Source organism: Lepidochelys kempii, chromosome 9 (genome assembly GCF_965140285.1).
Source record: "Lepidochelys kempii isolate rLepKem1 chromosome 9, rLepKem1.hap1, whole genome shotgun sequence".
NCBI classification, from domain to species: domain Eukaryota; kingdom Metazoa; phylum Chordata; order Testudines; family Cheloniidae; genus Lepidochelys; species Lepidochelys kempii.
The window spans coordinates 8,778,048-8,798,845 of NC_136388.1; the positions used below are offsets into that span (position 1 = coordinate 8,778,048).

The 20,798-nt window shown below is 55.0% G+C and overlaps 1 protein-coding gene across 2 annotated transcripts in view; it reads right to left on the reverse strand.

Annotated features, from left to right (window-relative positions):
- The window catches only part of EPHB3 (EPH receptor B3), a 54,941-nt gene that overhangs the window by 22,279 nt on the left and 11,864 nt on the right, over positions 1 to 20,798 (reverse strand). For both annotated transcript variants that reach the window (XM_073359232.1, XM_073359231.1), the window contains exons 2-3: positions 5,407 to 5,471; positions 4,257 to 4,929 (exon numbers count right to left, since the gene is read on the reverse strand). In XM_073359232.1, coding sequence (XP_073215333.1) covers positions 4,257 to 4,929; positions 5,407 to 5,463 — 730 coding nt within the window. In that variant the 5' untranslated portion in view covers positions 5,464 to 5,471. The remainder of the gene's footprint in view (positions 1 to 4,256; positions 4,930 to 5,406; positions 5,472 to 20,798) is intronic.

The following is a 20,798-nucleotide window of genomic DNA, read 5'->3' on the forward strand; positions in this document are numbered from 1 at the left end:
CAATGGCATCCCTTGAAAAAGCTCAAATTTAGTACACAGGCTTTGAAGGAACACGTGCTTTGCTGAGTTTGGAAGACAGCTGGTTGAGGAATAAATTCAGGAGTGAGAACAGCATAGCACGCATGCTCTGGGCGTGCTCTCTCTCGGCATTTAACCGATTAGACATTCACATATTATTGAACTATGCAACCATTTCTCTAGTCTAACAAAAGAGAAGGAAATGTACACAAAGCCCATTGTTCCTGTAACACGATAGCTCTGATTTTATGTGCACAGAAATCAGGGAAGCTGGGCTGCTTTCTAGGCAGTGGATTATTTGAAATATATTGCCTCCAATCTTGCCTCAGATGATCATGTGAGCAGGTACCTTGAAAGTCATGGGAAAGGGGCGTGTTGCCAATGAGACTTCAAACAGACATCTCTAGAGATCCAATCAGTCTGATGTGATGGACACCAGGCATGAAGGGAATCTGGATAAACTGTCCCCTACAAGAGGGTTTTGGTTGGTTGGTTGGTTGGTTGGGGGGGGAGGGGGGGGAAGAATGTCAGAAGCAAAGATACCACGCATTCTGTGTTGATCCCTCGAAGACAAGCGTCTCACACAGTGCCGGTGCTGGCCCATGGGGGGGCCCTAAGCAGGAATATTTGCCCCCCCATACTAATAATTAATAGGAGCCCCCTTTGAGCTGCCCAGGGCTCTAAGCAATTGTTTAGTCTGCTTATGCCTAGCGCTGGTTCTGGTCTGACATGACCTGCACCTGGAAGAAAAAACTCCAGTGGGCAATTTCACCCTAACATTGTCCCATCCAAAGTAGGAATGGTCTGTTTTTAAAGAGACACAGTAAACAAACGAAAGTTGGCATAGCAGTTTGCTGAGGCAATGCAAGGAGGGCACGAGTACATTGCAAGAAAAATAATCACCTGGAGCAGCAAGTCTCAGAGCCCGGGTCAAGCCAGCTTGAGCTAAAAATAGCAGCGTAGACGTTTGGCCTTGGGCTGGCTGGAGCCTGGGCTTTGACATGGCAGCAAGGGGGGTGGGTTTCAGAGCCCAGGCACCCGCTCACGCATCCACACTGCTAGGTTTAGCCCGGCAGCGTGAGCCCGAGTCAGTTGACTGGGGCTCAGACTCATTGCCACTGGGTGGGTTTGGGGTTTTTTTGTGTTGTTAGTGGTGGTTTTTGGTTTGTTTTTTTTTGCAGTGCAGGTGATGCACACGAAGTAGATGTGGAGTGCACATGCTCACAGTGCAGCTGGCCTGGGACCCTGTGGAAATTAGCACCATTTGGGGGTGGGGGAGAAGATGGCACATCCCTTTGAGGAACTCAGCATTTGAGCCCAAAGCATCAAAAAGACAGCAAATCCTCCCCTACCCCTGCAACATTCCTCCTCATTCAGTGATCCAAAGGAGTCCAGAGAAGCTGGGTGGGGTTGGTGGAGCTGCAGACACAACGTAATCCAAAATCCACAGCCAAGGGTCTGCAACCTTTCTCCCTCCCGAGAGAGCTGCCTCTGGAAATCCCCATTCTGGGGAGAGCGGCAAGCAGTGCAACCCCCCTGCCGAAAGAGCTGTGTGCTAATGACATAAGGACAACGCGCCCGAGAACGAGACGGCAAATCAATGCTGTGGAAACGTAGCGTTCAAAGCATGCCAAAGACCACGACACTGCCTTCCGCCTGGCGGAATGAGCCCTCGACCCCTGAGGGAGCAGGATGCTAGCTTTGTCTAACAGATCTGAATACAGAAATCTAATCCCGCCGCGTGGAGAGGAGGATCTCTTCAAAAGCCACAGGAAGTCTGCAGTGGGGTGGATTTGCAGCAGGTTTTCCCATCTCAGCAGTAACTCAGGATTCGCTTTTTTTTCCAATTAAAATGTGATTCCTGGCCCTTATAGGCACTTTTCCCCCAGAGATCACAAAGCGTTTTACAAAGGACGGTAAATAACATTGACCTTAAAACTCTCTGGGGCAAGTGCCATTTCTACCTCTGTCTGAATAGCGCTCGGCACAATGGGGGCCACAAATGTGATTAGAACCCCTGGGTGCATCAAACAACATCCCCATTTTATAACTAGGAAAGGGAGGCAGAAAGGAGTGGAATGAGCTGACAATGTCCCCGTCTCTATAAAATCCATCTTAGACAGGTTAGGTTTGCATGCGAATGGGCACACACATGTACCAAACCTTGTACTATTTTCAAAGGATGACAGAAGACCCTTCCCTTGTACAAGGGCATGGAAGGCAGCAAAAACAGCCACTTACTTTTTGGTTGTATCCCAGGACAATTCTTAACTCACTAACAACAGAAGAACTCTAAAATGACTGGTAAAGGGATAAGAAAATGGAGCGACTTCTCTAGGTTCTCCAAATCCTTAAGCTGCTTTTGTTTATGGACACGTGACCATTTAGCGAAAGATCTCCTATTCCATAAGCAAAACGTGATTTCCCCAGAGAAATGCAAGGATTCCCCTTTTAATAACCCAGCAACTAGTGCATCACATGGAGATTTTTAGGTCTAAGGAGCTTTCCTTACTGATGAGGAAAGAGGTCTGGGCAAGAAGAAAGGGGTTGCCATGGACAAGGCTAACAGAACTGAGATCACTTCTTGATCAACTTTTGTTGAAAGAAGGAGATGGGGAACGAAAGATGCATCCTCTTTCCCAATGTAACGATCATTTAACACAAAGTTAGAACCCCTGATGCACCGGAGTGGACAGATACTATTCTGACTCATTTGGCAAAAAAAGGAGTTTTCTTTAGTCTCTATGAAAACTACACATGTTGATCTGACTTATCTGCTAGTGAGTTTTTCCCTCCTGCCCCAGAAGGCAAGCTGAAAGCATTACCAGAAGCCCCATCCCTCACTATGACTCCAGGATCTCCCTGGCTGTTCAGATAAGTCACTGCTGCAGACCACTGCTCCTTCGAACCTCTATTGCCTTTTCTCTGATCAGAGAAACAAAGGCACAGACGCAAGTAAGGTAAAGTCTTAGCCCCACAGCTTCCTGTACAACATGAATTGTCTGAGTATTGCTGGGCAGGGCCTCTGTCTCACAATCTAGTCTCCGAGACCTCCTACTAGAAACCCCACCATCTCCTGGAAGAATCCAGGAGAGACCCTATCAATGTTCGAATCTGAGCAACACCACAGCCAGTTTCCCCATGCTCACTCTTGACCTTAGGGTTAAGAAGAGAGAACCAAATGAATCACACCCTTATAAGTACAGGCTCTTAGAAGTCAGTTCTCTAAATATGGATACCCCTGCAGGCTCTCATGGTGACAGCTGGCTGCCACCACTGCCAGATGCTCTCCCAACACCCTCACTCCTGCAGTTTGCCCGATGGGCACTACTCTGTACAAACCAAGGTAGCCTTCCCAGTTGAACCCATGTTATTTCCTGCTTTACTGACACATGGAAGTGAGTGTCCTAAACGGCTGTGGGTCCTGAATAATCTTGAGCATTTAACCTAAGGATTGTACTGCTCAGAGACGTAGTATGGCACAGACACCAGCCCCACTTCTCTAGAGTCCCTCTCCAAGGGATACAGGACCTCACCCCATAGCTGCCTAGTGCAAGGAAGACTTGAAGTGGAATAGGATGGGGACTGGGTTCTGGCATGACCTCATACTGCGTATCCCATTCAGTAAGCGGCAGGACCCACTGATCCCAAGGTTCCCTGTTAGGCCTGTAAATAGGGACATCAGAAGCTGCAATCAGAAGGGGTTCTAGTTCCTCCAGGAAAACTGGAGCCCCTCAACGGCATGCGGTGCTCGCCCTGATGCCAAGGAAAGGACCAGGAGGTGGCAGGCCTGGGCCATAGCTCCCAGCTGCTGGAAGGCACCGAGTGCCAGCGAGCACACTACAGCTGATGTTAACTAGGTATCATCGGCGTGAGCTTTCATGTTTCGAACACCACCAGGCACCCAGGTGGAGACCCAGAAGTACAGATGGTCATTAAACTGAATCACAGAGGATCAAACTCCAATGTCCAGGTGTCACGGAGTCCCCGGGCCATGCTGTGGAAATGCTCCCCGCGAAGCCAGTCAGGACTCTGGGGAAGTCTCCTTTCTGTGAGCAGCCTGTCTTCAGGACACAAAGCTCACACGGCTTCCACCTTCCTGGGTCTGACCTCGGAGCATTCAGCCTCCTCTGCCCCTCCGTGCGCTTCCCACAGCGAGTCCGCTCAGGCATACCTTAGACACATACCTTACTCCAGAGGAAGAGAACATGTTACGGGCCATCTAGCCACGTGCTTACCTTGGCACTGAGTATCTTTCATGGCAGGCTCATATCCAGCAGCGCATGTGCAGGCTCCCACTGGTACCATCCACTCCCCATCTCCATTACAGTACAGCTTCAGGGGCACGGACACTTCCACTGCATTGGGGATGCAGGTCCCAGGGGCAATGACCAGAGAAGTGGGCTCGGCCCCAGTTAAGGTCTCCGGAAAAACAGCAAAGCCAGCAATGGTGTTGGAGCATTTCTTATAGAAAGCGCGGACAGAGATGAGAGACATACAGGCACCCAGGTCCTGGAAGGCCAGGTAAAAACCATTCTTGGAGAGAGGCCCAAAGCTGCGCACCTTGGTGTTCACACGGCCAGACTCCAGCTTGGAGAAACTCTCATCGGGGGCAATTGTATCCACTTTGATGTAGGGGTTTTCCATCCAGAAGGGGCTAGAGGCAGAGGCAGAATCTGTATCCGACTCGTAATAGAAGAGATTGAAGGTCTCTTTGCAGGAGCCCGGGATGTTGGGGATGCTGTTACAGTCCCGTACAGTGAATTTCAGTTCCACATAGACTCGCTGGACGTCCTGGCGCTGGATGAACTGAGTACGAAGCCAGTTGTTCTGATTGGCCTCCCGCACATTGCACACCTGGTATGTTCGGATGGGGTTCATGGCCTCATCGTAGCCACTGACTTCCTCCCACTGCAATGGAGAGAGATTGGCAGGTTAGCCCCTGGGATGGGCAGACCGGAATGCTTCAAAACATGGCCCCACCCCCACAACAAACTAATCGAAACCACATTGCATAAACCAGACACGTGATTACCCCCAAAAGCACCAACACACGCACACAGTCAGTATGAACCAAGGTACCCATATGGTCCGTCCCTGCCCAGCTCTCTCCTGGCCCTACTCCCCTCGTCACGCTGAAGACTGTGAGAACTTGACTCTTCTCTGTGCAATGCCATGCACTTGTGACTCCAATAGTAATGAAGCAGAGAGCTATGAGCTGGTCTGGGGAACGGAGGTGATTTCACAAGGCACACAGTGGGTATAGGAGGGAACCCAAAGGGTGCCCTTGTCTCGTGAAGCGTCCCAGTTCGGAACAGATCAAGACCTGCAGCTCAACCTGGAATCGGAAGCCCTGCGCAGGCCCTGAGAGGAGGACCTGAGTCTTACCCCGGTCTCTGGATGAGCCGTCCACGCCAACTCGGATGTCACCCACTTCGTATCCATCAGGGTTTCTGAAGGAAAAATGGAATTGAGAGACAAGTCAGGGTTTGGGAAAGAAACAGGAAGGAAATCTTTCAAAACATTTGCAGAGCTGCTCAGCTTGGGGGGTGGGAGGGAGAGGGGCAGAGTCGGACGGACTCCAGATTGCCTCCAGTCAAGGGGAGAGGAAAGATCCCATCAGGAGAATTGCTAAGGGAGCAGAGCCACCAACGAAATAGCAGGGAGTGGAATGTGGACAGCAAGCAAGAGCAGCCATCTTCCTTTCAGCAACCTATCACTGAGCCCCGCTTGTTGGGCACCCATACAACCTCCCCCCAAATACCTCCCTTGCTGTGAGGGTCTGCCAGCAGGGGAACAGCCCCCCCACCGCAGCACTGATGTCTTTGCTGTGGCTGAGGCTGAAAACGCCCGTTCCCATGACAGGGCGGTGCAGGCCAGGCAGGTTTCTCCAGCAGGGGAGGGATGGCAGGCTGCTCTCCCAAGCTGCCCCACATCACTCATTTCACAAGAGGCGAGAAGAATTTGACCGTCTGGCCGACATTCCAGGAGCGGATTACAAGCCAAACCTCCCCGTCAGCATTCCCCCGAGAGCCCCAGCCCCAGCCGTGGGGGGAGCGAGAAGCCAGTCTGAGGAGAGCTGGAACTGCAGCCAGCTGGGGCTAATCCCAGGCTAGGCCAGGCAGCCCTACCGAACCTGAGCAAACTACAGTGGAAGAGTCCTGGCTGGCAGCAAACTGTCTCAATCCTGGTCTTAAAGAATTGCTAGGGGTCACGGCTGGGGTTGAGGGGGCGGCGTCAGAGGCCTGGAGGCACATGACACCCCCCATTTCCTCCACCACAACCAGCAGACCACCTCAATCCCACGCCAAGTGCCAGCCCTGCCTAGCGAAACGGGTCTTCGCTCGTGACCAACACAGCCTAGCTCCCTCCCCCAGTTACCCAGCACGAGTTCCCCAAACCCAGGGCCTTTCCCGAAGGCGCAAACGCAGACTCAGGTCAAAATGCCATTGCAGGGCAAAGAAATGCCCCTTCTGAACCGCACGTGGGTCTGTGCCTCTGCCAAATCTGTCCCACGGGCAGCCTCCACCTCAGACTGCCCCCACTCTTGGCACATCACTCACTGCACTCTGCCACTCTCAGGGAGCCTCTCTTCAGGACACAGCCCTGGCCAACAGGCAGAGAGAAGAGTCTTTCCTCCATCCAGTTCACTTGTCCCCATTCCCTTCAACCTCCCTTCCCCCCGACCCACTTTGTGCCCTTTAGCCAAGATGCCCTATAGGCCACACCCCCACCTCCAACTCACGTCTAACACACACTTCCCAGGAGGCCTACGAATCCCAGTCCCCCAGTGCAACTCCCTCAAACATGGCGACACTCAGCAGCTAGGAGCCCAGCACCACCGCTCAGTCCCCAGGCCATCCCACTCCCTTGCACGTGGTCTAATCGGCGAGCTCTGGAGCAGGAGCTCCTTTGCTCAGCATGGGCGGCGCTATCCAAACACGCTTTGTACGCAGGGAGTCAGAGCTCGTTGGCCCAGCCTGCGAACAGGCATCTGGAGTCCCTTGGGGCATCACTCTAGTGAGGGCATTTCTCCCTCCCTGGCTGTGGGAAGTGCAGTGGCCCAGGGCCAAGGCATGAGACTTTCTCATCCTTCTGCCTCTCCCAACTGCCATGGAGCCTTCCCCATCCATGAGCCATCTGCCTCTTACAGGAGATATACTCCAAAGCAGCTTTCCCTGCTGTAGCGTAGTCTGGATGCAGAGGCCACTGGGTCACTCTCAGCGTGTGGGCAAGTAGCTCCCCATCCCAAGCATTCACTAGCGCATCCCCATAGCCCGCTCCATGGTTCACATCCCTGTAACCCAGCAGCTCCCCGGGGCACAGTCAATGATGCTGGAACACTCACCACTATTCTTCCAATAAGATACAAGGAATCTACCCCAGGCCAGCAGAAATTGCCCCAACTGGGGACCCTTTAGAAGAGGAAGTGAGAGGCATATCAGATGCCCCAGTACTGGCCAGCAGGGACAGGAAGGTTACTGAGCAGTAACTGGAATTCTTCCCTCAGGGGCTTCTCTGCTTGAGATCCACCCGCAAGAGAACCTCAAAAGACCGGTACAACGAGTGAGGAAGGAAGAAGGAGGCTCTGCTAATGCACATCCTCAGGGGAAACTCCATTCACTGGTCAATCCCCTTCCTCTTCATGACTTGCCTCAGCAGAATCCCAATCTTCTGAGGATGGGGGATTAGAGGAGATGCTATTAACAACACAGCCCTGGTCGAGCCAGTGAGCTCCGGTACCAGGATCCCAGACTGGTCTCAAGAGCTCTGACAGCCCTCTCCACTAGAACAGTCTGGGCTGAGCTGGGCTGGTCTTCCCCATAGATTTTGCCACAGAGAGACAGAGGAGTCAATCTGTTTAGGGATCCTCAGCAGGGCCGGAACTACTTGCTTTTGTGCCAAACACCAGGCATTTGGCATTCTCTGGAGAGGTAATTCCATTTCAAGACAGACTATGCGACTGATGCTTCATACTCATCCTGGTGCTTGCAACTCCAGCTGTTTGCCAGGGAGTTCCTTTTCCCAGCCAAGTGAATGGCGGAAAGGAGGACACAGTGCATGTTGGGAATCATAGAATCTCATGGTTGGAAGGGACCTCAGGAGGTCATCTAGTTCTGTGCCAAGATAATTCTGTGGGACAGATGCATTGAGACATACACTGCCCTGCACTGGAGGGTTAGGAACAATGCTGCTTTGCTTCTGACCAGCACAGAGGGAATCGCATTGCTCAAAGCTCAGGGCTACGTGTGAAGCCTCTTGGGCTTCTGCAACTGTGGGATGCGACTCCCCCAGCATGAATTGGAACAACTGTTCCCATTTTTAATTCTCTAACAGCTCCTGTAGGTGCCCTTCACTGAAGCAGTGTGCGTGCGCACCCCCACCCACCCACAGCAGGGAGTCCTGAACCTAAATTGACCTGGTGTGTAGAGGGAATTTAACAATGAAACAAGAGGCCACATTTCAGCCTTGGGGAAGCAACACACTAGGATCAGCGAAGCCTAGACACCAGATGAAGCACTGAACAAATTGCATTTATACCACCCTTGCTGTTAGGCCAAGTGAGTCTGGATCCAGATGTAGACCCTGACCCTGTTGTTGAAACATCAAGGGAAAGAGTGGAGGGTCCGCTGCCAGGAACGCAAGAGCCATGCTCCAGATCTGACCAGCCCAGGCAATGGCTATTAGACCCTGGGCTCCGCCCAGCTTCGCTCTCCTGAGGTAGGAATCTCTCTGCAGAAAATGGCAGCGAGGTCTTGAGCATGGCACAGGACAAAGCATCAGAAATCTCCAGTGGCTCTTAGATAAGAGTACATTTGGCAGAGTCTAGAGAAGTGAGCTGTGCCCCACCCCATAAAACTGATTCTCATGGTTTCCCTTAGAGACCACCAGTGCTAGTCTGGATTCTGGTAATGCCCATTCTCCACCTGAGAGCTGTCCTACCGAAGATCGCTGCTCCCATAGACACATGGCCTCAAGACAACAGCACTTCTCCCCCCATACCCTAGTCAGTCCAGGCAGCAGAGTCAAATTGCCTTAAATTCCAGCGTATTTGTAACATCCTGGATTCGCCAGGTTTCCTGCAGAACGCCGGATGGGAGAACTGCCTGAATACGAGCCATCCACAGCGAGGGGGCTAGGAGAGAGAGATCAAGGTAATTGGATCGCGCTGCCAACCAAAGCAGAGCATCCCAAACTATTTAGGGCAGGGGCAGTCAACAGGCGGATCGCAGGCCAAATCCAGACTGACAGATGCTTTTGAACAGACCCCAAAATAACTTTATTTACTCATCATTGTTGTGGGGGTTTTTTTAATTATTTTCTCTGGTGTCTGGACCTTGATTATGCCTTGACCAAGATATTTGGACCTTGACAAAAAATAGTTGACTATCCCTGATTTAGGGCATCACTAGCCACATGTGCAGGCTGCATTCCCAGAGGGTAACCAGTGGTCAGCCTGGACTGTAGCTGCAGTCTGGCAAAAGGTGTCATGAGACAAGCCAGCTTCAGGGAGACCCGTCTGTTCCCCGGGGATGCAGCATCATTACAGAGATTTGCATTCCTCATTTCTAGGAGCCTTTCCTTCAGCAGAAAGGCTGCAGCCACAGGAGTCCAGGGTGCCTCCTATAAAAGTCAGCCTGACCCAGTTTGTTTGGAGTCCCAGATCTCTGCAGGGGGAACAAGTTGCGCGCAGGGATATACACCCTGTGAAAGGACAGAGCCCTGACGAGCCAGTTGTCCAAATATGGGCACACTTGTGTTCCATGATGCCTGAGATATGCAGCCACTGCCGTTAAATGTTTCATGGAGACCCAAGTGGCTGTGCGGAAAGCCAAACAAGTACTCTGCATTGACAGAGATTGGTCTTTGCCAAGTCTGAACGTTACATCTGCCTGCGCGAGTTCAAATGGCGACAGGGAAGTACAGCATGCATCACCAAGGCGGAGAGCTCCGAGCCAGGCCCGAGGGCTCAGAAAGAAGGAATTATCGCTTCCAATGGAATCACACAAGACTTGAGCTTCTGCATAGAACCCTAGCTCTCTAGAGTGATGGGGCACGAGCCTCTTTTGGGATTAGGAAATACTCGGCATAAAATCCATACTCCCCCCAGAGCGGACTGGGTATTTCTATTGTTCATCGGAAAGCCCTTCCCTGACCAGTTTCTCGTGCAAGGGGTCTGAGAAGGGAGGAGGAAACGGCCTGAAGCGGGAATGAATTTCCTAGCTGTGCTCTTCCACCTCCAGGTCCCAGTGATCTGAAGCAACTCCACCATGTGTCAAAAGGAATAAGAGTGGCTGACCCCAGAGGTGGAAGAGGAAAGGGCTGTAATGGCGGCTGGCTCAGGAAGGCTGTTGAGAAGGGCCAGAGTGGCCGACGCAGAGAGTCTCCAGGCACCAGTACATCAGGAGTGGGAAAGAGATAAAGGTTAGGGAGCCCAGTAGCTGAAAGCGACAGTGTGACGATGTGACTCAGCAGGGAGGGGGGAGTGTTGACCTGGGAATGTGCCCTGGGGATGGGAGACCTGAGAGCCTGTCACCTGAGCCAGGAGGGGGAGGGGGAGGTAACACCTCTGCCCAGGAATGTGAACAGAGGCTGCAGCAGGGAACCTGCTGGGTGGGTTTAGTTTCAGTTTGGGGCTGGGTGGAGAAACACAGGGAACCCCAGGGCTGGGGTCTAAGCTCCCTGCTCCCCCAGAAGGACTTGACTGAGGGGTCCTGGTTGTACCCACAAGCTCTGTTTGGGACTGTTCCTGTTGTCCAATAAACCTTCTGTTTTACTGGCTGGCTGAGAGTCTCAGTGGATCCCAGGAAGAGGGGTGCAGGGCCTGGACTCCCCCACACTCCGTGACAACTGGTGGCAGCGGTGGGATGTACTGCACCCCGTGAACGGCGCTTCCTGCAGTAAGTGACTGGGGAGCAGTAAAACGAAGGGGAATTGACGGGGACCAGGCGTGCTGAAGATCCAGAGAGAGACGGTTTCGGGGGGCGGTTAACCCCTGGGAATGTGTGACCAGAGAGAAAGACTTTTGCAGTAACAGGGTCCCCCGAGGGATTGCAGCGAGCGGTCCCAGGGGCGGAGGAGTCTGCAGCTCGACCCTGGCAAAGAGTCGGTGACCTCAAGAAGGACGGGCACACGAGGGGCTTTTCCTGGAAACCGTGGGAAGCTGCCCGGCCTGCGAGGGGCCAGCAGGGAGATGTACGCTAAACGCCTGAAGGGCGACCTGGTGGAGCTGTGCAGGCAGAGGGGGCTGCGCATCGGGAGGTCCACCAAGGAACAGCTGATTGCCCAGCTGGAGGAGAGGGATCGCTTGGATGACCCGATCCCTGTCCCTGAGGGAAGCTGCCCGGGGGACGCAGCGTGGGCCCTGGGGCCTGACCGGGCTGGGAGGGGTCAGACTGCTGCTGAGGACATCCCGAGACCCTTCCTACCTATGTCCGGGGGAGGGGTTGGGGGAAGCCCAGCGAATACCGAGGGCACCCTGACCCCGGCACCCAGCAGGGGATCCTCCCGGCGGAGCTCCCCATCCCTGGAGCAGAGGCGGCTGGAATGGGAGAGGGAGATGAAAATGAGGGAGCTGGAGGATCATGAAAAACAACGTCAACATGAGCAGGAGGAGAAGGAGAAACAACGTCAACATGAGCGTCAGGAGAAGGAGAAACAACGTCAACATGAGCAGGAGGAGAAGGAGAGGGAGCGTCAGGAGAAGGAGAGGGAGCGTCAGGAGAAGGAGAGGGAGCGTCAGGAGAAGGAGAAACAAAGACAGCATGAACTGGAGCTGGCCAGGCTGAGGAGCAGTGGGGCCCCGGCTGCGGCTGCGGTGAGTGTGGGGGGACCCAAGACGGCAAGGAACTTTGATAAGTGCTTCCTGGCCCAGCGGAAGGAGGGGGAGGACATGGATAGCTTCCTGACGGCCTTTGAGAATGCCTGTGAGCTGCACAGGGTTGACCCTGCAGACAGGCTCCAGTTTCTCACCCCCTTACTGGACCCCAAAGCCGTGGAGGTGTACAGCCGAATGACAGGGCCGGAGGCAGGGGACTATGAACTGTTCAAGCAGGCCCTGCTCCGTGAGTTTGGGCTGACCCCCGAGATGTACCGGAGAAGGTTCCGGAGTCAGCGTAAAACGCCTGAGGTCACCTACCTACAACTGGCCAACCGGATGCAGGGGTATGCCCGCAAGTGGACAGCTGGGGCCCGAGCTAAAGAGGACCTGCTGGACCTAATCGTACTGGAGCAACTGTATGAACAGTGCCCGTCCGACCTGAGGCTGTGGTTGGTGGACAAAAAGCTCGAGAACCCCCAGCACGCAGGGCAGCTGGCCGACGAGTTCGTGAACAGTCGGTCAGGGGGTAGCCGGGAGGAGCCCCAAAAGAACAGGCCCCCCCCGATGCAGAGAGAGAGTCACCAGGGGGCCTCCCAGCGGGGAAATAGGGAGAACCCCCTCCCAAGGGGAACGCCTGGCGTCGGGCCCCTCCGACCTGCTCGAGGGGACCAACGTGACCTGAGCTGCTATCACTGTGGCCAGAGAGGCCACGTACGGTCCCAGTGCCCCGGGCTCAGGGACAGACTGAGCAGACCCAACCTACCCAGGGTTAACTGGGTAGGGACCCAGCTGGACGAGGGGCAGACGACCCAGGAAAGGGGGGCTGCCAGTTTACCACCTGCTCAGGAGGGAAGAGTACCCCAGGCCAGCTCCACCAGAGGGCTGGAGGCTCTGGACTCAGGGTGCTCAGTTTACAGGGTGGGCGCGGGGCTGTCCCTCCGGAGAGAGTGCCTTGTTCCCCTGGAGGTGGATGGGAGGAAGGTCAATGGATACTGGGATACGGGCGCGGAGGTGACGCTGGCCCGGCCCGAGGTGGTGGCCCCAGATCGGGTGGTGCCCAACACCTATCTGACCCTGACAGGGGTGGGCGGGACCCCATTTAAGGTGCCCGTGGCAAGGGTACACCTGAAATGGGGGGCCAAGGAGGGCCCCAAGGATGTGGGGGTACACCACCATTTGCCCACTGAAGTTTTGATGGGGGGAGACCTAGAGGACTGGCCAAGCAAGCCCCAGGCCGCCCTGGTTGTGACGCGTAGCCAGAGCCGGCGAGGGGCACTGCGCCCTGACCTCGGGGAGGGTATCACACCGGAGGCGCAGGACCCTACCCTGGTGGGGAGGGAGGGCCGAGGGGCACGGCTTAGAGAGGCGGAGGCCTCAGACCTGGCCAGCGAGAGGGAACCGGGCCCCGTCCCTGCCCCAGCTGCTGAGTTCCAGGCCGAGTTGAGGAAAGACCCCTCCTTGCGGAAGCTCAGGGACCTGGCCGACCTCAGGGTGGGACGGACCATGAGGAGAGGCTGCCAGGAGAGGTTCCTGTGGGAGAAGGGGTTCCTGTACCGAGAATGGGCTCCCACAAGGGAAGTAGAGTCCTGTGGGATCAGGAGGCAGCTGGTGGTCCCCCAGAAGTATCGCCGCAGGCTCCTGTACCTGGCCCATGACATCCCCCTCGCAGGGCACCAGGGAATCCGGCGCACCCGGCAGAGGTTGCTACAGAACTTTTACTGGCCCGGGGTCTTTACCACGGTCCGGCAGTATTGCCGATCCTGTGACCCCTGTCAGAGGGTGGGGAAGGCCCGGGACAAGGGGAAAGCGGCTTTGAGACCTTTGCCCATCATAGAGGAGCCTTTCCAGAAGGTGGCCATGGACATCGTGGGGCCTCTCAGCAAGACGACCCGGTCGGGGAAGAAATACATTCTGGTGGTGGTAGATTTTGCCACCCGCTACCCCGAGGCAGTGCCCTTAGCTTCCATTGAAGCAGACACCGTGGCCGATGCGCTCCTGACCATTTTCAGCCGAGTGGGGTTCCCCAAGGAAGTCTTGACAGACCAAGGCTCCAACTTCATGTCGGCCCTGCTCCGGTGCTTGTGGGAGAAATGTGGGGTCCGGCATGACTGGGCCTCAGCGTATCACCCCCAGTCCAACGGGCTGGTGGAGAGGTTTAACGGGACGCTAAAGATGATGCTGAAAACCTTTATGAACCAGCACCCGCAGGACTGGGACAAGTACTTACCTCACCTGCTGTTCGCGTACAGGGAGGTGCCCCAGGAGTCTACTGGATTTTCGCCTTTCGAACTGCTATATGGAAGGAGGGTGAGGGGCCCCCTGGACCTGATGAGAGACGAGTGGGAGGGGAAGGCCACTCCCGATGGAGAGTCAGTGGTGGAGTATGTCCTGATCTTCCGAGAGAGACTGGCTGAACTCATGGGCCTGGCCAGGGAGAATCTGGCCAGAGCCCAGAGGAAGCAGAAGGTCTGGTATGACCGCACGGCACGGGCCCGTGCCTACGCCACCGGGGATCAGGTGATGGTTCTCATCCCAGTGAGAAAGAACAAACTACAGGCCGCCTGGGAGGGCCCTTTCAAGGTCGTCAAGCAGCTCAATGAGGTAAACTATGTGGTGGAGCTGTCGAACCGGGCGCACCACCGCCGGGTGTACCATGTGAATATGATGAAGCCATATTATGCCAGGGGGAATGTGGTGTTGGCCGTGTGTGGACAGTGGGAAGAGCAGGGAGATGACCCTTTAGTAGATCTATTCCCTGGGACCAGAGCTGGTTTCCCCCTGGAAACAATTCCCCTCTCGGATCAGCTAACCCCTGCCCAGCAAGCTGAGGTCAGGGAGGTGCTGCATCCGTACCGACAGCTGTTTTCCAACCAGCCTGGACGCACTAATCTGACTGTCCACCGGGTGCAGACAGGGTCACACCCGCCGATAAGATGCTCCCCCTTCCGAGTCACAGGGAAAACTGCTCAGGACCTGGAAAGAGAGGTCCGGGACATGCTGGCTTTGGGGGTGATCCAGCCATCTGCCAGCCCTTGGGCCTCGCCGGTGGTGCTGGTCCCCAAAAAGGACGGGTCGGTCCGGTTCTGTGTGGACTATCGGAAGCTCAATGCCATCACTGTATCTGATGCCTACCCCATGCCCAGGCCTGATGAGCTCCTAGACAAGCTGGGAGGAGCTCGGTACCTCACCACCATGGACCTTACAAAGGGCTACTGGCAAGTGCCGCTGGATGCAGATGCCCGACTGAAATCGGCCTTTATCACCCCTCTGGGGCTCTATGAGTTCCTGACCCTGCCTTTCGGCCTCAAGGGAGCGCCGGCCACCTTCCAGCGCCTAGTGGACCAGCTCCTGAGGGGGATGGAGAGTTTTGCCGTGGCGTATATTGATGACATCTGTGTCTTTAGCCAGACCTGGGAGGACCACGTGTCCCAGGTTAGACAAGTGCTGGACCGACTCCAGGGGGCTGGGCTGACTGTAAAAGCGGAGAAGTGCAAGGTGGGGATGGCGGAAGTATCTTACCTGGGCCATCGGGTGGGGAGCGGCCGCCTAAAGCCGGAACCAGACAAGGTGGAGGTGATCAGAGACTGGCCCGCTCCCCACACCAAAAAGCAGGTCCAAGCCTTTATTGGGATGGCAGGATACTACCGAAGATTTGTGCCCCACTTTAGCGCCATCGCCACCCCCATCACGGAGCTATGCAAGAAGGGGAAGCCAGACAAGGTGGTCTGGACCGAGCAGTGCCAGGAGGCTTTCCGGGCGCTGAAGGAGGCTCTGGTCAGTGGCCCAGTTCTGGCAAACCCAGACTTTGACAAGCCCTTTGTGGTGTTCACCGACGCCTCAGACACGGGACTGGGGGCGGTGTTAATGCAGGAGGATGAAAAGGGGGAGAGACACCCCATCGTGTACCTGAGCAAGAAGTTGCTACCCCGGGAGCAACACTACGCGGCCATCGAGAAGGAGTGCCTGGCCATGGTGTGGGCCCTCAAGAAACTAGAGCCCTATCTCTTCGGGCGACACTTCACTGTCTACACCGACCACTCTCCCCTGACCTGGCTGCACCAGATGAAAGGAGCCAACGCCAAGCTCCTGAGATGGAGCCTGCTCCTGCAGGATTACGACATGGACGTGGTCCACGTGAAGGGAAGTGCCAACCTGATAGCGGATGCGCTGTCCCGGAGAGGGGGCCCCGAACTTCCCCAGGTCACTGGTCAGCGTGACCCCGCTCAGTTCAGTCTCGAAGGGGGGAGAGATGTGACGATGTGACTCAGCAGGGAGGGGGGAGTGTTGACCTGGGAATGTGCCCTGGGGATGGGAGACCTGAGAGCCTGTCACCTGAGCCAGGAGGGGGAGGGGGAGGTAACACCTCTGCCCAGGAATGTGAACAGAGGCTGCAGCAGGGAACCTGCTGGGTGGGTTTAGTTTCAGTTTGGGGCTGGGTGGAGAAACACAGGGAACCCCAGGGCTGGGGTCTAAGCTCCCTGCTCCCCCAGAAGGACTTGACTGAGGGGTCCTGGTTGTACCCACAAGCTCTGTTTGGGACTGTTCCTGTTGTCCAATAAACCTTCTGTTTTACTGGCTGGCTGAGAGTCTCAGTGGATCCCAGGAAGAGGGGTGCAGGGCCTGGACTCCCCCACACTCCGTGACAGACAGATTTGGGAGAGAACTTGGATTTGAGGAGCCCAGAATCAGCCAGCCATTCCACCAAGAAGGAGCCAGAGGAAACCTAAAGGTGAACAGACCCGAGTCTCCGAGCAACGCAGACATTCACACGAGTGGATGAGGGATGCCCAGGACCACTCAGCACAGAAAGCCACTGGGCGTTCACCCACTCCAAAGACTGCAGCTAAGACAGAGTCTATAGATTCTTAGTACAGGACACAGTGCCCTGATGGCATCTTCTGAAGACTGTGGAAATGCACACAGACAACAGGATCTGCGAGGCCCAGACCCTTAGCCCCCGTGCCACGCATCCCACAGAGCCAAAGACTCCCTTGCTACAGTCCTCACTTGTGCCAATGACACCTAAGGAAATTCCACCCACGGCACTTGGAGTATTCCCTTCCCTCCATCTCCATCCCCTGATCCCTAGTAGCTGGTGTGCCGGCCTTTGGGAGGACCCTCCCTCCCAGACATCATGTTCCTGCAGTTTCCACACTAAGGGCAGTGGAGTTCTGTGCCTTGCTGAAACACGTGGTGGGAAGCAATATCCTGGACCCTGACTCAGGCTATGAAGCATTCAAACCCTCCTGTGGACGGCCTGCTTTGCCAGGCAATACAGGCCCCCCTGGGACAAAGCTGGCCCACCCAGGAAATGCCCCTCTCCAAGGTAGCGCAGGCAACGCACATGCTGATCTACGACAGACATGTCACTCTGACAGGAGACAGGCCGCCCGCATCCTCATTACTCCAGACCCACCATCTTATCTGAGTAACAAGCAATACGGAAGAGGCGGCAGGTAGACAATAAGCAGGTAGCCTCACCACCCTTTTTGCTTATTCATGGTCAGTTGAAGACTTTTTGCGGGCATTGTGGCAGAGGGGAATTTTGAGGAAGGATCTGAAGGAGCAGCGGGTGGTAGCTTTGCAGAGCCACACTACATGGAAAGTCGTCCCCGAGTGGAAGACAGCATGAAGAGTGTCATGGGAGAAGAGGAAGAATAGGTGGTCGAGGCTGATATTGATGGCAGAGCACTATGAAGAAGAAGCAGAAGTAGAAACTTTTCAGTACTTAAGGTTCTGACGCGCCATTACAGTCTGAGTTTTGCTACTGACCAGGATTAGGGCCAGGATTTCCTCTCAGTACCTGCTCCAGCACTCATATGCAGAACTGAGGAGACCACTTCTCACAGCAATTCTGGGCACTTATTGAACCAAAGGGGGGCAAAAGAGAATTGGATAAGTTCAGAGGACAGGTCCATCAACGGCTATTAGCCAAGATGGTCAGGGATGCAATCCCATGCTCTCGGTGTCCCTAAACCTCTGAGTGCCAGAAGGTGGGACAAGCAATAGAGGATGGATCACTCAGATTGCTCTGTTCTGTTCATTCCCTCAGAAGCATCTGGCACTGGCCACCATTGGAAGACTGGATACTGGGCTAGACAGACCATTGGTCTAACCCAGTATGGCCATCCTTCGTTCTTATGCATTCTTTTCAGTCAGCTCCTCAGAAAGAGTCCAAGAATCTGATCCACTGGGTACAAAACCTTACGCTTTCTTGGCTTTGAACTTGCGACAATGCCAGCTATCATGATGCTCTGGCAAGGTAGGACTTCGGCATCTCAGCTATACCTACCCCACTGGGAAAAAAGAAGGGCTCAGATTCAAGCGAAGAGCTCCTTAGAAATATCCAAGAGAAAAGTTCATGGGTTACTCAGGCCAGAGCATCAAACAGAAGGGCTGGGCTCATTCTGCAACCCACTGAGAGAGAATGCAGAAGCCAGGGATCTTTGACGCGCGCCCTTGAACATTTGGGTCCATACCAGAGGTGAGCCTCACTCCAGACGGCAGGAATGGAGCCATGGCCAAGACAGCCTTGCCGAGGCTAGGCAATGGGTGAGTGGGGCTATTCATGAGTCGTCATCCTATTCACAGCTCCTTTGCACACCGCAGCGTTTGCTGGGAGGGGGTGCCTGGCTCTGGGGCTTGGTCACCTCCCCTCCCCCACAGCCACACAGAGAGGTCTCTGAGAAGAAGGGAGAGAACCTTGGGGCCTGGGGATGGCAGAAGCTTGCTAATATCTGGTTGTCGCTTATCGGCAGCAAACAGAAGCAGAACACGCAATGATCTGCGGATGGTGCTGCCACCAAAGGGGGCATCTTCTGCACATTGTAGTTCCCTCCCCAGCTTTGAGATAATTATAGCAGGAACGAGTGGCCTTGTGAGCTTCCCATTCAGGCACCTATTGGTACAATTAATCCCAGCCCTGTTCTAAACTGCAGCACAAAGGACTTTGGAGGGAGGCCCTTTCTCGGGGAACAAAGGGCTGCCTGTGGGAGAGAACCTGAGGTTGCACTTTTCCCGCTGACGTGCATTTCACATACACAAAAGCAAAGCCACACAGAGTGCTGTGTATCAGGGCAGACCCTGCAGGGAGACCCTTCCATGCACTTCCCAGACCCCAATGCCCAACCCATTCCTAGATCCCCCCACCCCACCCCAATCCTCTAGGAGGAGCCTTCAACCAAGGCAGAGAAATGCCCAGTCAGACGTGCTGACCAGCTGCTGGGGACTATCCCAGGGCAAACTTCTGCTAGGGAATTCGCAACACCCTGAATCCCATCCAGAGAGAAGTGCCCACATCCCATTCAGCCCTAGTCACTGGCAAAGGGACACCTGTGATGAACCGGGGCAACATTTGCACAACTTATACATTCTGGCTAATAGTGTGAAGCTGTGTTATGAAAAGTTGCTGTACTGCGAGTCCCTATACGTATGAGGACCCAGCACTGCCGACAGGTCTTGGAGAAGGCACACACCAGACAGGAGCAATGGGAAATACTTCAGGGTAACTACGTTACTTAGTCCTCACAAAGTTTATGCTAGAAAGCAGCTCCAGCCTTGGAAATCCAGTCTAGCTCAACCCTTCTGAAGGGAGAGGGGAAGGCAGGAGAAGTGGAAACTTACCAGAAGTAAAACAAGAGAGACCAAGTGACCAACAGTGGTTTAAATAAAGAAACACATAGGAACAGAGGTGAGATAGGAGAAAGAAGCATGGGGCAAGACACAGTAAGGTCACAGAAGCTGGGTAAAGGACTTGTAGGAGGGAGAGGTCCCCCAGCATATAGCAGCCCAGGAGGGAGGGGCCCTGCCTGCTTTCCTGAGCCCAGAGGGACCAAGGACTCTGGACAAACCAAGGGACTCAGACCCCAGCCCAAAGAATGCCCTGGAGTGGGAAAGAAACTGAGGCAGGGACATGCATTTAATGTTTGTTTTGCATAATCCGCACTTTCCTGTGCTTTATATGATTAAGTATAAAAGAGCATAAAGGGGCTAGTCTCTGTGCAAAGCGTAAGAGTGTGGTGCTGACTGCGTTACAACTACTGCGGGCCCCTGAGAGTTCAACTGTAACCAGAAGCTTCACACCTCCGGGGGTGGGGGGAGTTCTGGAGAGGGGTGTGTTTAAGTAACAGGGGTATCTGGGGGCATAGGGCAGACGAGCCAAGGAGCCCCATTTCTAAGGAGTAGCAGACTGGGCATCCATGCCCAGGAAGCATGCCAGACAGCGCCTCGGAGGCTGCAGCGCTGGTCCCTCCCGTGGCCTAGCAGCTTTCACATGCCCTGTGGGAGCCGGAGCACAGACTCCTCACAGCTGTCCTAGTGGGTGGCCAGCAGGGAGCACTCGCTAGGACCTGTGACAGGGCCACACCCTCCAAACGAGGCAGATCCCATCATCCCTCCTCCCCCTTCCCTGTTACAGAGTCTGGCACCCCCACTGCACACTGCAGGAAATGCCCGTGCCTCACCAGGCTGCAAAGAGCTCTGCTTGCTCCCCTCCCCGCTGCACGCTCCAGAGCTGGGAACTCTCACCCCTTCACAGTGACTTTCCCGGCACGGGTTTGGTGGCGAGCCACAGGGGTTTCCAAGTGAGGGAAGGGGCAGGAAGGGAGAGGCTGACAGGCTGGGGGACAGGAGAGCAGAGGGAGACAGCAGCTGGGGCGTGTGTGCAGTGAGTGGGGAGAGGAGACAGCGAGTGTGGTTTGGTGCTAGACTCCCAGGCTGAAATTAGCAATGCCGGGGCACTGGCAGTAGCCACAGAAGGGCTGCTCACCCCCCAAGTATTTTTAACAGGGGAGGCCCTCTCCGCTCCATCCCCACGTGCCCCAGCAGATCAGAACGGTCAGCGCAAAGCTATTCCAGGCCCAGGAGGGGCTGTGACCCCTGAGCACAGGACGCAGCCCTCGGCAGGATTGCAAAGGCCGGAAACATTCGCTGGCTGCCTTTGATCTAGACAGATGCTGTG